The sequence below is a fragment of the Falco peregrinus genome, chromosome 3 (assembly GCF_023634155.1).
Source record: "Falco peregrinus isolate bFalPer1 chromosome 3, bFalPer1.pri, whole genome shotgun sequence".
Lineage (NCBI taxonomy): Eukaryota > Metazoa > Chordata > Aves > Falconiformes > Falconidae > Falco > Falco peregrinus.
This window is the reverse complement of record NC_073723.1, coordinates 97,330,883-97,347,936: the sequence shown is the minus strand read 5'-3', so window position 1 is coordinate 97,347,936 and position 17,054 is coordinate 97,330,883. Positions and strand designations below refer to the sequence as shown.

Below are 17,054 nucleotides of genomic sequence, written 5' to 3'. Positions count from 1 at the left end.
AGGCTTGGTGGTGTTTCTTCATCTTTATTTTGGAACATAAAGGCAGAAGATGCAATCCCTCCTCTCTTTCCCCATCCGTTTTCTTTCCTTTTACTGCAGACTAGAAGTTACTGCTTGTGTTTAAGGAAAGCCTCACCTATGTCCAGCCAGCCATTTGTATTTGCTAGTCTCAGCATGTAAACCAGAGGCAAACCCTCATAGCCCAAACAGCCCTTTTTCTTCCTCTTCTCCTCTTTCTCCCTGCCCGCAGTCCATGCCCAGCCACACCAGTGCAGCGCAGCCCTGTTAAGTCTGATTTCAAGACAAAACCACAGGCAACTGATGACTTTCTGCTGTTCCCTAATGTGCAACAAGACACACCACTGGGAGCAGGGTTCCTGGAAAAGGAAAGATAAATGAACTTGCCCTGCCTGCCTCAGGATTTGGCCATCTAGAAGTTACCAGAAGCAGGAATTGCACCTTCTTCCTAGAAGGGCACATTTATTTTCAGCCCACAAGATGCTGAGGGCTTGTATCCTCCTAAGCAGAAAGCGATGCTGGTGGGAGCAGTGTCCCGCCTGGCTCCCCAGCAGCCTGTGGGAATGTGGAATCTCTCTGCTCAACCTCATCAACTTTCTCTGGCATAGCACCGTATGCACCCAAATCAAACACTAGAGTTCCAACCGACAAAAATAAACCAATTTAATTTTATGATCTGTGCTGTCAAGGAGACATATTTCACTCTGCGATGAAAGCTCATACCTTTCCCCCCCACCTCTTTAAGTTAACTATCCCTCAGAGACTAAAGACACACATTGCATAATTATATCAGCTGTTGAGACCTGAAACATTTTTCGGCTTCCCACACTTCACAGCAGGACCAGGTATGCTGGTTTTTTGCCTACTTTTCCACCCTGTGTAATCTAATTTTTTCCTCCAAAATATTTTATTTTAACAGTTTTTTTTAAGAGGATCTTTAATGGTACAATTGCAAATGACTGCAATGCTTCAAAGCCACATAAATGCACTCGCTCCAGAGATGGCAATGGAAGAGCAGTTACTGTTTGAAATAATGTGAGAATTAGTGGAGGAAAACCTGTTTTTGTACACAGCTCTTGCAGGGCTTACAGCTTGTCTAGAAGATAACTGTTTCATTTAATAATTACTTTGGTGGGAAGCAAAATAATCACCTTGGAGACAATATCTTAAGTGATGATAAAGTAAATGTTCTCAAAGTTCCTGGTTGAAAAGAAGTAAGAGTCTTCAATTCCAGGTGGGAATCACAAACACACACACACCACAGACAACCCACCTACCCCCCCGCCCAGATCCCTCTTTTCCTGCTGGAAAAGATATTTATCTGAAAGCTCTAGAAGAAGGACGGCAGCAGAAAAACAAGCGTTGGAATTCCTACAGCAACAGTATCTCGGTTCACACTGATTTTCATGCATATATAAGATAACGAATCATTTTTGCTTAAACAGCAAAACCCTGAAATATAGGAGCACAGAATAACAGACTGGGTTTGAGCTCTGAATGAAACCTTTCAGATATGTTCATTCTTAATATCATTTATATTTCCACTACACTTACACCTCGAGTTGCCCAAAACCTGGACCCCCACAGTCCTTGGCACTAGGAACGCCAACGGCAAGAGGCAGTCCTTTCCTGCCTCTCTATTTACAGACCAGCAGGCACGTGGAATGAAATCCCACTATCTCCACTTTACAGCCAAGGAACATGGATGGACGTGCCCAAAGCTGCCCAGAGATCCTCTGTGGAAGTGGGAAGTGAGCTGAGAACCCTAATCCGTCACCGATAAAAACCTGCTACTCTCTGTGCAGTCCCTCTCTTCCAGTGCACTGTTAGGTAACCGCTTTCCGCTTCAGTTTTCTTGTCAGATCTTCTGTAAAAAAATCAAAAGTATCCCACTTCAATTGCTCCACTTGCCCTTTCTGTTAGGTCATTTCCGGGTACCTTTGAAACCTCTACATTTCTTTCTAGCCACACCAAAGTCAAGATGCGACTAAAGTAGAGATGCATCTAAACCATGTCCAGACCCAGGCTGGGACTTTTGCAAGAGACTTGAGATTTGCAGTCAGTTTTCAGTGTGTGAACACCTTAAACCCCAGCCAAATCTCTTCTCCCTGTATTTGTTCCTCCCTCGCTCATCAGTCATGTCATCTGCTATGACCCAGCACTGCCACAACCCTCCCAGAGGCCACCAAAATCAGTACACTGAGAAGTGCTCCGTACATACCAGATGATGTTTATCATTGCACAGTCCCAGTGCACCTCTATCTCTTACAGTTCTAGCTCCTTCCTCTTTGCAAGCTTTTCCGTCCCTTTCCCTCATTTATGTTCAGGAAGTTCTTTCGTTCCCCTTCAAGCTTCTGGCGCGTTCAAAATACCTCCAACTTGTGTTGCTTCCTCATTTCTTGTCTTTTCTTAGAACTTCTTCAACTCCTCACCATCCCGCTTCTCTCAACCTCTCCCTCGCAGCCCTCCCCTGGCAGCATTCAGAGCTCAGCCCTGATGGCTCGTTTATTCCTTGAGGTGACTTCTATCACTCTACACTTGAGCTCTCTCTCTCGGTTCAGTCTGCCATGCCTGATTGCCTCTCTGGCATCCTGTCCTGCATGTCTCGTGGCCACTCAAACTTCACAGGATGAAACCACACATCTCCTTCACCCCTCACACGCAGTTTCTCTACTTCTCCATTTCCAACACCATTTCTGCCATTCTGTCCAAAACTCTCAGTATTGGCGATTTATACACCCCCATCTCCGTTTTCTATTTCCAACTAAATCAGCATTAAATACATCCTTTCCTTTCAGTCCAATGGTTAAAGCATCTCCTACCTCCATCAGCACTGCTGTAACCTCTTGCTTCTCTTTGAGCTTCTCACTTCTCACTTTTTACCCCACCAACTCCCTTTACCCTTACTTCAGTGAGCCCATCTGCACGTCCACGTTCCTTCACTGACTTCTCTCCGAATTACATGACCTCTCTTTCCAAGATGCCATACAGCTCAGCACCTGCCTCCATGTTTTCCTTCAGTTTCATGGCGATCTCTTCTGCTGTTCTCCTAGCCATGACTTTTGCTAGATCAGTCGGTGATCTTTGAAGGATCTCCCTCTGTTTCAGCATGAATCTTTCTTCCCCAGCTCTGCCAGTGTAGTAGTACACTGAGAATGCAGAGTAGGATAATGAACAGAATCTAGGACTCAAAGCTGAATTTGGAGGGTATTTCAACATCAAATCAATGTATCCCACTGGCTTGCCTAACTGTAAGGACTGAATCCTGGTCTTTGTACACAGTTCCAACAAATACAATAGTTGCTGGGGTCATGGGATCCACACAGTACTTTTGGGTCCACTTGTGCAGCTGCAGGCCTATAAGACCATGCATGAACTGTACATAGATATGAATAGGAGGGTGGGGTTGTCCACATTGCAAAACTATGTGCATTTCCCATATAAAAAGTACCAAGCGGTCCCCTTTCTGGATGCTCCTTAGCCTGTGCAACTCTGAGGATGCACGGACATCTCAAGATCCCTACGGGTTTCTCCATAGCTGATCTGTCCTGTTGATATTACATCATAATGTCAGTTCATTATATGATCCTTTCCCTCCAAATCCTCAAAAGGTCTAGAACAGGTATTAACCAGGGAAAAACTGGCCTTTTTCAGCCCTGAAAAATGTGTCAGAGTCAAGCCAGCAAGCATGCTCAGCCAGCATATCTGGGACTATAGTTTCTTTACTTTCTGAAAGAAACTCATAGCTGTGCATGCCGGTGGAAAATTGAGTATTGAGGCTGTACCAGTACTACGAACTTTTAAAATGATAACCACAAAAGTTATTTGCATGAGGTGGAATGAAATCCAATGCCACAGAAGGAGGGGGTGAAAACAGACTGATGAGATGCTCTGCTGGCTGGAAGCCTTTCTGCTCTATTCTTTGCCTCTGTAGGGTTATTAGATTATCTCCCATCAAGAGGGATACACTCCCCTCAGAGCATCTAATGGTTTGAAGCTCAATAACCAAACATAAAAAAGGAACGAAAATCTTTAAATACATACCTATTAGTCTGTTAAGAGGTACAAGTAACTGGAGTTACACATTCATAAGCATCCACGCATACACATGTGTGCATTAAAAGGGAGGAAAGCAATGTTCTTTTCTTACTAAGCTAAGATTTCAAATACAAGGTCGCAAAAAACCCCAGCAAAAGATGTTGATGCAATTGAGTTTTAGGTCAATTCAATTAATCTAGGAAAGCATATTTTTAACAAATGGCTTCATTTGCTTTTAAGGATAAATAAGCCACGTTAATAGTGTAAAGTACCTGCTGCTGCACATAGCCCTTCATTTAATATCTGTGGGGCTTGCTGTCACCAGTAGAACATAAGAGGAAAGAAAACACTCAACATTTTGCATAGCATTCATCAGATTCTTCCTTCTGCTGTAGTGCTACAAGCAGTAAGAGTGCTTAACCCACTGTGGGTTTCCAGGCTTCTCGGGCTGTCTTCTCCCTTTCCACTGAAAGCAATTCAGTTCAGCTTTAGCTGCTTTTTAATCAAACGAAACTATAATCACACTAGCATGATGCTAATTCTGAAGAGACATTACCAAAACCACAGTTACTTCATTAAACTGCAGACCTGTGGTTGACAAAGGACCATCACATCCCAAATAATATTTTGTTCATTTGCATGGAGCAAATGAAAGCAGCTTTGGTTAATTAAAATAATTAATGATGATGATGATGATAATGATGATAATAATAATAATAACCAGACTCAGCAACAAAAGCTGAAAAATGAAGTGCCAACAACTATTGAGAACCTCAGCTCAGAAAATGTTAACGTTTTCATATTCACATTTATCACGAAAAAAAGCCTTTCCCTGACCTTCAGAAAACAAGATCTGTCTACTACATCAGTTAACAGGGAGTCCAAAGTCGAGTGCCTTCACTCCTAAGTAACATGTAAAACCACACAGCAAAACGAAGTAATACAAAATTGAACAAGAATGTGGGGTAACATCTGTGAGGCTGTTTCTTGCCTGAATGCTTTTATGCTCCTTTTAGTTCTCAGCTTCTCCTAATTGCTGGCTTTGGCAAAATCTAAATAATTTGTCATTGTTGACCTCAAATATTTGCATGCTCAGAAACATAAAAAACATATACTTACCTGTAGCAACACCTGTGATTGATTACACCGTCACTCTCTGAATACCCTCTGGAGGTTTTGCTCAGTCCCAAAAGGAGAGGGGGAAGGGAAGAGAACAGTTGTCTGATGAAGAGCACTATATTAATTCCAATAAAAATACAGTTTCCCCCACGCATTTGACAGCATGGTGAAAATCACACTAGCTGGATTCCAGGTAAGCCAGTCCTTCCAGATACTGAGTTAAGTCCAGCAAACTCTACTGCAGCACGACAAGGAAAAAGTTGATGTATCAAAGCAGAAAACCCTGATCTAAAATTCATGGGAATGGGAACAAAACACAATCGATACACACAGCAATTTCTATAGCAACTGGGGGGAAGAAAGCAAAGGGAAAAAAAAAAAAAAGAAAGAGTTGGTGCCTAAACTGCTAGCACAAAGCTTCTGTGGCAAATGAGGGGACCTGTCCCTCTTGGCATCTCTCTGATCGACAGGCTGAATCAATGCCCAGCACATTCCTCCCGCGCTCCCTTTCCTCTTTCCCTAGGATCTGTGGAGGGGCAAGCCGAGCATCCCAGCCTCCGATGGGAGCGCACACATGTACACACACCCCCCATGCAAGCAAACGCGCTCCCCTGCCTCTCTCCTACACCCACAGGATCTCGGCACTCACCGTCACGGGCTTCCTCCCCGCGACTGCAGTTGCTGCAAATGTGTTTGATCTCCTTGCCTATGTGACAGTGTATCACAAAAGAGACATTGTTGTTAGTGGTGGTGGGCTCCTTCAGTGGCTTCATCCTCACTAGATAGAAAGCTTTCTTTTTAGGTTTCTCTTCACTCATGTCTGAAACCGAGCCCTGCCTGCAGCCAGAAGAAGAAAAAGCAAGCATCCCAGGCTGCCTGGCGTGCGTGCAATCCGCCATCCGCTCCCTCTCGCCTCGGTGTTTAGCTGCCACACACACAACAGGGATGAAGGGGAGGGCTGGGGGAGAGAGGAGGGGAGGCGGGAGGCAGAGCAGGCAGAAGGCTGCCTGAGCCTTGCTGCCCTCCGCGACCCTGCTCCGTAATGCAGCCACTGGGCTTGGCTGGAGGATGCTCTGCATCCCTGCTCCAGCCTCACCCTCAGCCACCGGGCACCTTCGGTGCCGAAGCGGAGCCTGGTACAGCTTCGGCCGCCCTGCCACCCACACCCGTCCCAGCAGCACAGAGCCTCCCTTTGCTTTCCCCTCCTGCGCCCTCCTCTTCTTCCATGCCCTCCCCCTGTTCTGGCAAGCCCCCCCAGAGCCCCGTGCCGGGCTGGAGCCCCAGGGATGGCGGGCACAGGTCCCCTTGCAGGGTGTGCAGTGATTCTCCAGCCTGGCAAACACGGCGACCTTGCCTTCGCGCTGGGGCGGCGTGGCAGCCTGTCCCACCGTAATTAGTATTTCACACACAAAGGACAGGCTGCCAGCGGGCGGTCAGCACCCCCCCACCCCAGCACCCCCTTCGGTGGGGGCACAGGGCCACTCCGCTTCAGGTGCCCCAGGAAGCCCCAACTGCCCCCCGGCAAACCCCTCCTGCTTTTCCTTCTTGCTTTTTCTCCCCATTTGCTTCTTCCAAAGGACAGAGGGGGTGCCTGCCCTGGCCCTGTGGGGCTCTGCCCTGGGACTTCAGCCCAAGCCCCCCTGCAGTGGGACGGCCCCTCCGAGGCAAAGGCTGACCGGAGGGGCGCAGACAGTCGGAATTAATTTCAACTGCTTATCTGGGGGATGAATACCCCCCTTTTTCATCTCCCTTACCTCCTGCCCAAAACTGCAGCTGCTCCAGAGAGCAGCCCTATGATCCCGGGTGCTTGCAGCCCGGGCAGCACGCTTCCAAAGCTCCCCAGCCTGCAGGGGATTATAATCTCTGGCCAGACGCTCTGTCAATCCCTTGCTGCCCAGCCACCCCCAAAATGTGCTGTCTGTTTTCCCAGCATGGCTGTCCAACCTGCCGAAGCAGCAGCTCAGGACAGCGCTTGTGACACAAAGGGAGGAGCAGGAGCAGGGGTGAGGGTGCCTGCTTCTTGCAGGCTTTGGGAAGGAAAGCCTGAAGGAGAGATGATAACCTCAGCTATTCTGGTAGCTGTTACAGGAATGTGAGTGTTGCTCCTTTAAATCTTCAGCAAGCTATCCGTTTGGCAGGCACTAAGCAGAGAGAGTGCAATTGGGGCAGACGAAACATGGCAAAGAATAATACCATTCTCCTTATTTTTAGCCAAAGCCCTTGCTCGCCTTTAGAAGAAATCCACTCATTCTGCAATTCTTTACCATCTCCACATATTGTTGCCACATGTTTTGCTGCAAGAGGAGGCCAAAACAGCCCTGATTCTCTTCAACTGCACATGAAACAGACAGAGAGACTTTTGCCTAAAGAAAGACCGAGCAGAAACTTAAGGATTCAGTGCCACAGTTTTCCATTTTCTCAAATGCACGCATGCACACACACACACACAGAAGATGCATGCAACGAAACTGCTGACCTACTTGTTCTGCGTCATTCTGATGCAGGTCTGACTTCTCACCTGGCACTCCTGGGAGTTGAAACCTTGAGATGTCACACATGGCAAAAATTGCAAGGCTTCACTTTCCTCGGCAGCGTTCACAAGTCAGACTAGGTGCTAGCAGATCCCATGGAAATATGGGCAGAAGCATGCTCTCAGCAGAAACATGCCTTTCACTAAGCCACGCAAAGCATCCTGCACACGGCGCTACGCACACAGGTTTATGGTGAACAGAGTCGGCCACCTCAGGTTAAGTATCGCCCCAAAGGACTTGATTTTGCATGTGTTGCTCATCTAAAATTATCACCTTTTTCATATAAGTGGTAGGAGAACAGGGAACGCAGAGTTATTCAGGAACAAGGAGGTGAATTCTCCAAACGTGCGTATCGCATAGTTAGGAGTTAATGCATTGAGAAGTCGTCCCTTTGAACGCCTGATGCCGAGACAATGTTGGCTCTGTTACATGTTTGGAAAGGAAAAGCTGAGAAGAGTTTGATCCTCCACCAGTCACACAGCAGTTCAGACACTCGCAGTGGATTTCCTTCTAACTTACTCATTGCCTTTGAGAACACCTTCAGTTCAGCTGTGATTCAGAAAATAATTAGGTAAGCAGAAGACATGACCATAATTCACCTTCTGAACTTGCTGAGAGTTCACGGCTGGCTGTCACTGGTACTCGGCACTGCCGCATTATAGAAATGGGTCGGGAAAGGAAAGCACATTCAAACGTGAACTTCCCCGAATTTGGGAAATATGACTGTTAATTAAATGTGGTGTGAACTCAAAACCGGCACACCATACCTGCTATCTCAGGGCAATCCTGGGGTGTTGTACCTGGCCTGTTTTAGGAAAGGTGACTAGGGTGATATATTCAGCAGAGCTGAAGAGCAGCAGAGCTGGTCTTGTAAGGCAAATGTAGTTCAGGAATCGGGTAGGACTTAGGACATCAAAAACTGGGTCAGGTCATCAGGCTCTTGCAGTCTCCCTCTGTGACCTTGGACAAATTGTTTACGATGTCTTGATATCTCAGCTCCTTGGCTAAAGAACAGAGATGTAGATGTTTCTGTTTTTCAGATAAATTTTATGAAACCATATTTCAAGGTGCCCTGAAGGTGTTTGTATATGACAGAGGCAACACTTACACAGTGTTCAAATACAGTGATCTACTATTTATAGCAAAATGAGAGGGGAAACAGGAAAAACATGGTCCATCAGGCTTAATCTGAATGGTTCACACATTCCAAACTTAAGCTTTTTTGTTTCACTGGATTTTGTTTCAACAGTATTTATCCCTCTTCTTCCAACTCTTTTTATTCTAAAACTGTAAAATTCAACTGAGATCTGAAAATAGACTTGGTATCCAAACCCCTGCATTTTTAGTAACCGTTACTATTTCCCAACCCCAAACAGCTTTTAGAAAGGGCCAGGAGTATCCCCTTTCTCAGGCAGAGACTGGAAGGAGTAACTTTAACAGTAACCTGTTAAACTGTAGTAACTATTCCTACAAGTCAGGTCAAAAGCTCTTTGATGACTCTGTCCAGCTTCACATGTGCTTTGCACCATGAAAGAATCACCAACCATCATGGGAACTGACAGAATTTTTGCAAACAGATCCCAGGAGATCTGTAGAAGCCCAGCTGCTCTGGCACGTTTGGGGCCCTTTGGGAATTGAATAACTGGTCCAGTGAGTAACACTGATTCCATGTGGGTAAGAACCAAATTATCATGGAGAAAGCCCAGTGCATTGTTGCTTGCAGGTGCTATGTATTTTGAATGCAAACAAGCCTTTAAGCCATCTGCTAGTATGTCTCTTCTAACATGTACTTCGCTATAACATGCAAATTGCCTTCATTCCTAAGAGCTGCCTTATAAAGAATCTGAATTTGCCACAGCTCATAAAACAAAAATATGTTTAATTATTATCTGTGTAATTATGGTGAAAACTGCTGCTGCTAATCAGTTCCAGGACAAATAATGTGAAATGAACATACTACAACACTTCTGCAGAAAATTACTTGCTTTGCCTTGTTTTTAAAGATAACTAAAAAAAAAAAAAAAAGGTGTAATAAATAACTCACTGCCTCAATATGCAGCTACAAAACTTGGCATAATTTTATTGCGCACTGGACAACAAAACCAACGAAGAGGATGTCATGCGGTTGGTTATTTGACAGTGACTTCAGGGGTATCCTGAATGGAGCTGGGCATTTGCAGTGCACCACAGATCAGATAAAGAAATAAGAGGAATCCATCTTTTCTGTGGCCAAAAGAGAATGCAGCCAAAAGCTTGCCTACTTTAATGAAAGTGCCACTTCCATTGTCCATAAAGAAGAGATGAAAGCAGCATCCCTTTTAAACAGAGGACTACTGAGATATGGATCCATATCTGCATCAAAATCTTTGAGGCTCCAGCCTGTCTTTCAGTTTTTTCCCCTGGACCATGTCTCAGATCACCTGACTGGGAGTCTCTTTTGGGACACTCTGCCCTCAAACAATCTCTGTGAAAAAAAAAAAAAAAAAAGTAATGCTGGAATCTTCCACATCCTTCACACCACAGAAAATATTTCCTCCTACTCCTTTCTCCAAGCTGGGGCACTGTAGGAATGCCCACTGCAGTCAGGATACCCCTGAAGTCTGCCCTGCAGCCCCCCAGCTGAACAACATGGAGGTTTCTGTGCAGGCAGGACAGGCTCCCTCCTGCTTCCAGCACAAATAGGTGCATATCAGAGATCCTGTGGGAACCTCTCAGCCACCTTCCTTCAATACAAAGGTTGTCTTGGAGAGCTGTAGCATTTCCCTGAAGAAGCTGGCACTGACCAGGTGAAAATGCTAGAGAAATGCAAGTCTAACAAGGCAGCGTCACTTCTCAGCAGTTTAATCTTTCTAACCAAATCATTGTGATTAATTTGTTTTACAGCCTATTTAGGCAGTGATGTTTTTGCAGGGATGCCCCTGTACTTGGCAGTTTTTTTGAAATATTTTCCTTTCCTTCCTGTTTCCTCTGCCCACTGTACTATGAATCCCAGTGAGAATGAAAAAAAAGAGATAAAAGATAAATTAACTAATTACCAGCTGCTCTGGTGATTAACGCATACATTGATGTTGTATTACACATACTGAAACAAGCTGATCAACTTGGAGTGAAAAGGAAAATACATACGATTTGATCCACCGACTACAACAACCAGCCACTAACACAGTACCCCCTTTGGCAGCATCTCCTATTCACTGCCACAAAATGCCCCAATAGCCACCTCAGGACAGCTGACATTTGCCAAAAGAGTTTGTGGCCAGGCGGAGAATCCTTCTGCTTGCAAGCCACAACTCAAAGCTGGCTACCCAAGTATTTTCTGTTTGCCAGGCAGTTCGTGTGGCAGGACGCTGGCCCATGGCAGGGGCTCCAGGGTGCTGGATGCTGACAATATTCCTGCATTTTCTGCTTACTGCACAGCACATCAGCAAAACTGGGAGGGCAAGGAGGAGGGGGAATCAGCCTGAGACTCCTGCGGGCCAAAATAGAATATGACCTTTTTAGTTCTGCAGCTATAAACACATTCTTGAGCAACAATCCCTGCTACTCCTCGCAGCCATGAGCCCAAGAGAGCCAGGTGATGAGTACCGCACAAACAAAAGCAAACTTAAGGGAGAAGAAAAGGAAAGAAAATGCCCTTTCCTGGCCTTCATATACTCAGCAAGGCTTGCTGAGGCATCACACGGCTCATTCTTGCTCTACTTGCAGGACTCTCCACATCCTATACACATGCGTTGCCACGATGGAGTTCTTTCCTTATTTAGGAGAAGCCCAGCTTTATTTCAAAGTGATACCATATGGTTGTGATAAAAATGAACAGAAAAGGTTACACGCAAAAACCACATAAGCTTAGAAACACCTGTTAGCTGCAAGTGTGAAGAACTCCTGACTGTAAAGGACTTCTAAGGATAAAAAGGAAGACGTCATCCTACCCAGCAGGACAGCCACAACGTCGCCGAGCTGCCATTTGAATGCCTAAACATATATGTGTAATTAACACACAAAGGCCTGATGAAGCTGAGGGTAAACACCAGCAATGAACCAATGTGGAGTCTGGATTTGTAAAACAGCAGAGCAAGCAACCATTAGCACTAGATGATGCTCAAAAGGAAGAGACAATCTTCATTCTGAAATCATAGGTGAAGTTCTAGCTTTAGCAAAGTCACTGCAAGTCCTAGCACCAGAGCCACCAGTTCACTGCAGCCCTAACGAGGTCATTAGCTCCCATCTTAGAAAATCCACTCTGAGTTTTGGTATCTAGTTGAGATGTGGCATGCCCTGGGGTTTTAGTGATCTGTTTGGAGCACTTTGCAGATCCTGCGTAACTGGCTTGCCAGAGGAATGGAAGCTTACACACCACTTTTACGTTGATAACGGACACAACTTAGAGCAGAGGCATTAACTGGGACTGCACAGCACTCCTGCACCCTCAGTTTAGATATAACTGCAATCTTAAAGTTAACAAAAAGTAGTTCCAAAAGCCTCCATGCAATTATGAGACTGAAAACAAGGAGGAATCTGGATTAAGTTCTGCCTGGCCACTTCAGCAATTCACATATACGAAAACACAATAGCACTGGTAGCTTGAAGACTCACCACATGCAGCTGCTTCCTCACTAGTTACTCCCTCCCTGACACTGACATAATAAAGTCCAATACACATTGGATTTTCACCCCATCCACCCAAAACACCTTTTCCCTTCTGCTCGTAAACACAGAGCCAGCTCTGCACCTTCTGCTTTCCTCCCATCAAAACCAGAGCTGTCTTATGGATCAGTGCAGAAAAAATATTTTTTAAACCCCCACAAAACCAAACCCACAGTCAGGTATCCGGCTGCATCTATAATTCCTCACAAGGTTATGTTCCTCCACAGCACACTAAAAATGCTTGTGTGCATGCCTGTGTGTTTAGCCAGCCCCTGGGGAAAAACTGAATATGACTTATTCTTGTCAGAAATGCTCCTAGCCACGAAAAAGGGAGGGAGATGGTCCAGAGGAGTCCAAGCCTTTAAAGTAAATCAAGTCAAGTACTGGCCACCTCTGGGTGGCAGACAGGCAGAACTGCTCTCCCATGATGGGTTCATTCATACCGCTTCCCACGGACACAGAAACCAGGCACTTGTGGGTTTGATGGCTCCAAGTAAAACCACGTGTTTGAAAAGCAAAGCAAAAAGGGCAACAGGAGGATTCCAGAGAGGTGCATTTTAAGTGTTTCATAACAAGGACATCAGTTTGAACAAAATCAAATGTTCAACTTAACACAGAAAATACATCAGAAGCCCCGAATTTGCAACATGCAACAAAGAAACTTTATAAACTCTGTGAAACTGATCAAGTTTTCTGTGTGTGACAAACCGATGACTTGGAACAGCATTTTTTGTAGATTCTTGCATGCAAAGGAAGCTCAGTAAAGCAGGTCACAGTCATCATCTTTCAGAACACCACTAGGGTTTTCTCGCTCTTTTCTCAAGAATTGCACATGTCTCAAGATGAGGGTAAAAAGAGACACTGCTGAGAAAAAAAAAAATCTACTTGTAATTGCTACTGCCTGAAAATCTTGGGTGATCAAACTGAGACACCTGAGAAAACCTCGGTCTTTCCAGATCTGCCACTTGGGATATCCTGAAACTCTATCCCTTCTACAGCGTGGGATAGACATGAATATCACAAAATCCCAGAGGTCTAAGACTTTCCATTCCCTGTCACAAGAACTCAGGGACTGAGCCATACAGCAGTGCTCTGTCTGCCCTGGCTCCAGAAAGGTCTGAGTCATCTGGCTTTAAGGAAAATTTAAGAAAATAGGTCACACTAAACTTTCCATCACAGGCAATTGCCATGAAGTCAATCAGCTTGCACAAGCATTGCTCTCAGCACAAATTGCCCTCACACTTCTGTCTACATGACTAATCAAATTAATTCCTGATGATATCAAGTAGCATGGCTTCCCAAAGAATATACACAGACCAACATTCCCTGCTGATAATCCTTACTTTTATTGTTGCTTCTCAGGCCAAACTTACGGAGAAGGATCAGACTGCAGCAATCTTTGGTGAGGCAATACATCCAAATAAGTAAGAAGCATGGCTTGAAATTGCTAGACAGACCAAAAGATTTATTTCAAAGCAATTAAATGGATGGCTATTATCTCAGAGACTCTCTACTGGCTACTGAGATCACCAACCTACAGCGGACAAAGTTATGATCAGCACATAATAGGGATGACTGGATCTTTTGCCTTTATAAATGACTCATATTAAGTCTGTTGCTTGTAGTTCAGAACAGTTTACTTGAAGGTCAGGGATATGACTGTGCACGAAGCGCAGTCATTTAGGGAACACTTTCACACACAAAAAAAAGGCAAACGAAGAAGAGTAAGTTTTGCAGACTTAGCCCTAAAAAGCTCATTTGCAGTAACATGGTTTTACACTCTTACCCAAACTTTCCAGGCCAACAGCCTGGGACTTGGCACATCTCTTGTGGGCCTCTGGGTCAGCCACACAAAACTAATGAGTTTTCATTTCAGTTTAACAGCTCACTATGGTTCCTGTGGTTTCCAGCACCACTGCGTCTCAGGCAATCTGAGAAAGTCATAAAATGCAAAAGCTTTGGAAGATGGACATGTGGGGAAAGGCAGATGGCAAGTCCAGTCAAGTCAGACCCTGCCCAAGCTCAGATGGAGGACGAGGGGCTGAGCTGAAGGAGCAAGCTACACGTCCGTGAGGTCTAACAGAGGCACCAGAGATTCAGGAGGGAACAGGAGGCGAAGGGAAGTAATGTTCAGTTGGAAGAGAAGCAGATAAAGGAAGGAGGAGGAACAGAGAGAAGGTTAGGAAAGCTGTGAGCAGATGAACTTTCAGGGTGCCTTTGAACTGACAGACCCTCCCAACCTTCAGAGGCTTCACCACGAAAAGCACATTGTAATTACACACGAACAGCGCAGGAACCCGGAGTACCAGGGCAGCTGCGAAGGACGATGAAGGTACATAGGCTGGCAGAGCTGTAGGGGGAAGCTTTCATAAGCATCTGCCTCCACTGGGCCCAACAGCAGCCCACACTGTCAATCTCCTCGCTTCAATACGCAGTCACATTTTTCCCAAATTAGAAAAAAAAGACAACACAAATCCCTAGGAATAGCATGCAGTTCCTATACATATCTCCCAGTGAGCTAGCAGCATGCAGTACCGAAATGAAGCAAGAAGCTTCTGACAATATAACGAGCATCTTTTTCAGTCTTTTCCTCCTCCAGTTATAAACAGAGGCTCCTCTGAACAGCAAAGAAACCTGCGCGAGGAGCTTTTCACTTTCTCCAAAGAAAAGCAGCAAAAGAGGATTCTTGCTTTCCTCCTTTTAGCCCCTGTTACCCTTACTGCAGTCCAGTCATTTTTCATCATCAGACTCCTATCTCTTAGTCGCTGCTTGTACTTTCACTGGGGACTGGTACGAAGCACAAAGCACAGAGGGAAAAGTTAAGTTTTGCATCAGTTCCACGTCATCGTTCCCCTGCCGTCCCCAGAGCTTAACATGACCAGGCGAGTCTCTATGACGCCAGCAATACATGTGCCATCAACACATCTTGCTGACAAAAGGCCACATGAAGCATTGTTTGCCTCTGTAAAACCTTGAAGGGCAGTCACCAAAAGAAGCTGCAGTGTGCTAAAGGATCTGAAGAAATAGCTGTATAATCAGCTTTTGCTGAAATCCTGGAACATATTTTAATGTGAAATTTGCAGAGCTCTTTAACATCTGCCCATTGGATAATTGCAAAGCCTCAAGATCCAGACTAGATTTTAGTAATTTTTCAGGGCTTTTTATAAAAGAAGAAAATATTAACAGCTAAAATCTAATTCAGCTTTCTCAATGATGCATTGCCATAATGTATAACCACATACCTACAGTAGTCTTCGAAATCTTAGCCATCCCGTATGTAAATTATTCATAAGAAATAAGAACTTACTCCTCATATTTGTTATTTTTCGAGGTTTTACAGATCCAGCTGCTCTACCTGCGCGATCCATAATGCCTATCAGCCAAAACCGAAGTCTCCAGGGGACAAAGGTAGCACAAAAAGCAGGATTTTGCTTTTACCAAAGGTTGAAACCAGGGAAGAACACGTGACTGGAGGCTGAAGTAGAAAGCCTGCAGTACAATATGCATTTCATTCACAGTGGAGGAAATGCAGCAAAATAGCGGTAAAACCCACTGCAGATCTTTTTTATTACTTTGTATTACAGAAATTCCAAGGGGCCCCAGCAGAGCTCAAGACTGCAGTATACAATGCACTCTGACATTTTAACAGACTTTTTGTCCTAATGATCTTCTTCAAGTTTTCTCTAGTGCAGTAATCCTCTGAGCTTAAAGCATCCCAGCTTCAAGACTTTGGTGCTTCAAGACTTTGGTAAGGCTCTAAAGTGCATCACAAGACCGATAGCAGATGGAAGCTTTCAATCACTTCATGGGTGATGACTGGAAATCTGTCAACAAAATGTATACCAAGAGGACAAACACATCTATGTTCCTTACATCACCATGAACAACTAAGAACTTACTTTCTTAAGTGTTATTTAAAGACTACACTGAGAGGCAATTCAAGAGAGAACACAGTTTCCATTCTCTTCTGCGTGAAAAGATATTTTCCTCACACCACAACAGGTTTGCTTACGAGCAAGCATAAGACCAAGTTGCCAGGGAGGTTGTAAAATCTCCATCTCTGTTGGTTTTTAAGGCTGGAATGGAAAAGTCCTCAAGCAACCTAGCTAACTAGACCTGTTTTGCGTTCTGAACATCCCATCCAACCTAAATTATTCTACGATTCTAAAACATTCAATCAAGAATATCTTTCTCTGACTTGTACCCTTTGTGCTAACACACGAAGGCAGCCTAGGGCCAAAGATGAGCTCACAGGGATGTGCGAGTGGATCTCTACATTCTGCAACTGCAAAGTGACCGAGCCTGCTCATCAGGGTAACGGCTTTCAGCCACTCCGGTGAGATATTCCGGTGGGATGTGACCATGCCACAGCCCTTCAGTAAGAAGCGGGCGAGTAGCACTCATGGGAATATACACAGCTTTTCAGTTTTCTCCAGGGAAGCCTTCTGGCTTTCTTCCTAATGGCACCTGCAGCTTCTCTTCTTGAGCGATCTCACGTGCTATAAGCTGCAAATAAGCTTTTCATATTAAGGCGCTGCTTTTTTTTTTCTGGCCATATTTCACCATTTTTTCTAGCTACTTCATTCAAGAAATCCTGAACTATGCACGTTTTGCAATTACGCCTTGTAACCTTTCCTGATAGAAGTTCCTCCACCACTTCCTAACCAACTCCATCTGAAGGAATGTCACCTCCACACTCTGGTT

General features: G+C 44.9%; 1 protein-coding gene across 2 annotated transcripts in view; it reads right to left on the bottom strand.

The window, feature by feature from the left end:
• The window catches only part of PHACTR1 (phosphatase and actin regulator 1), a 301,149-nt gene that overhangs the window by 145,169 nt on the left and 138,926 nt on the right, over positions 1-17,054 (bottom strand). The window contains exon 1 of one of the 2 annotated variants that reach the window (XM_055798197.1): positions 5,825-6,081. The exons of the other annotated variant lie outside the window; for it this stretch is intronic. Coding sequence (XP_055654172.1) covers positions 5,825-6,074 — 250 coding nt within the window. The 5' untranslated portion in view covers positions 6,075-6,081. Of the gene's footprint in view, positions 1-5,824; positions 6,082-17,054 lie in introns of those variants that run through there. 2 annotated transcript variants of the gene reach the window in all.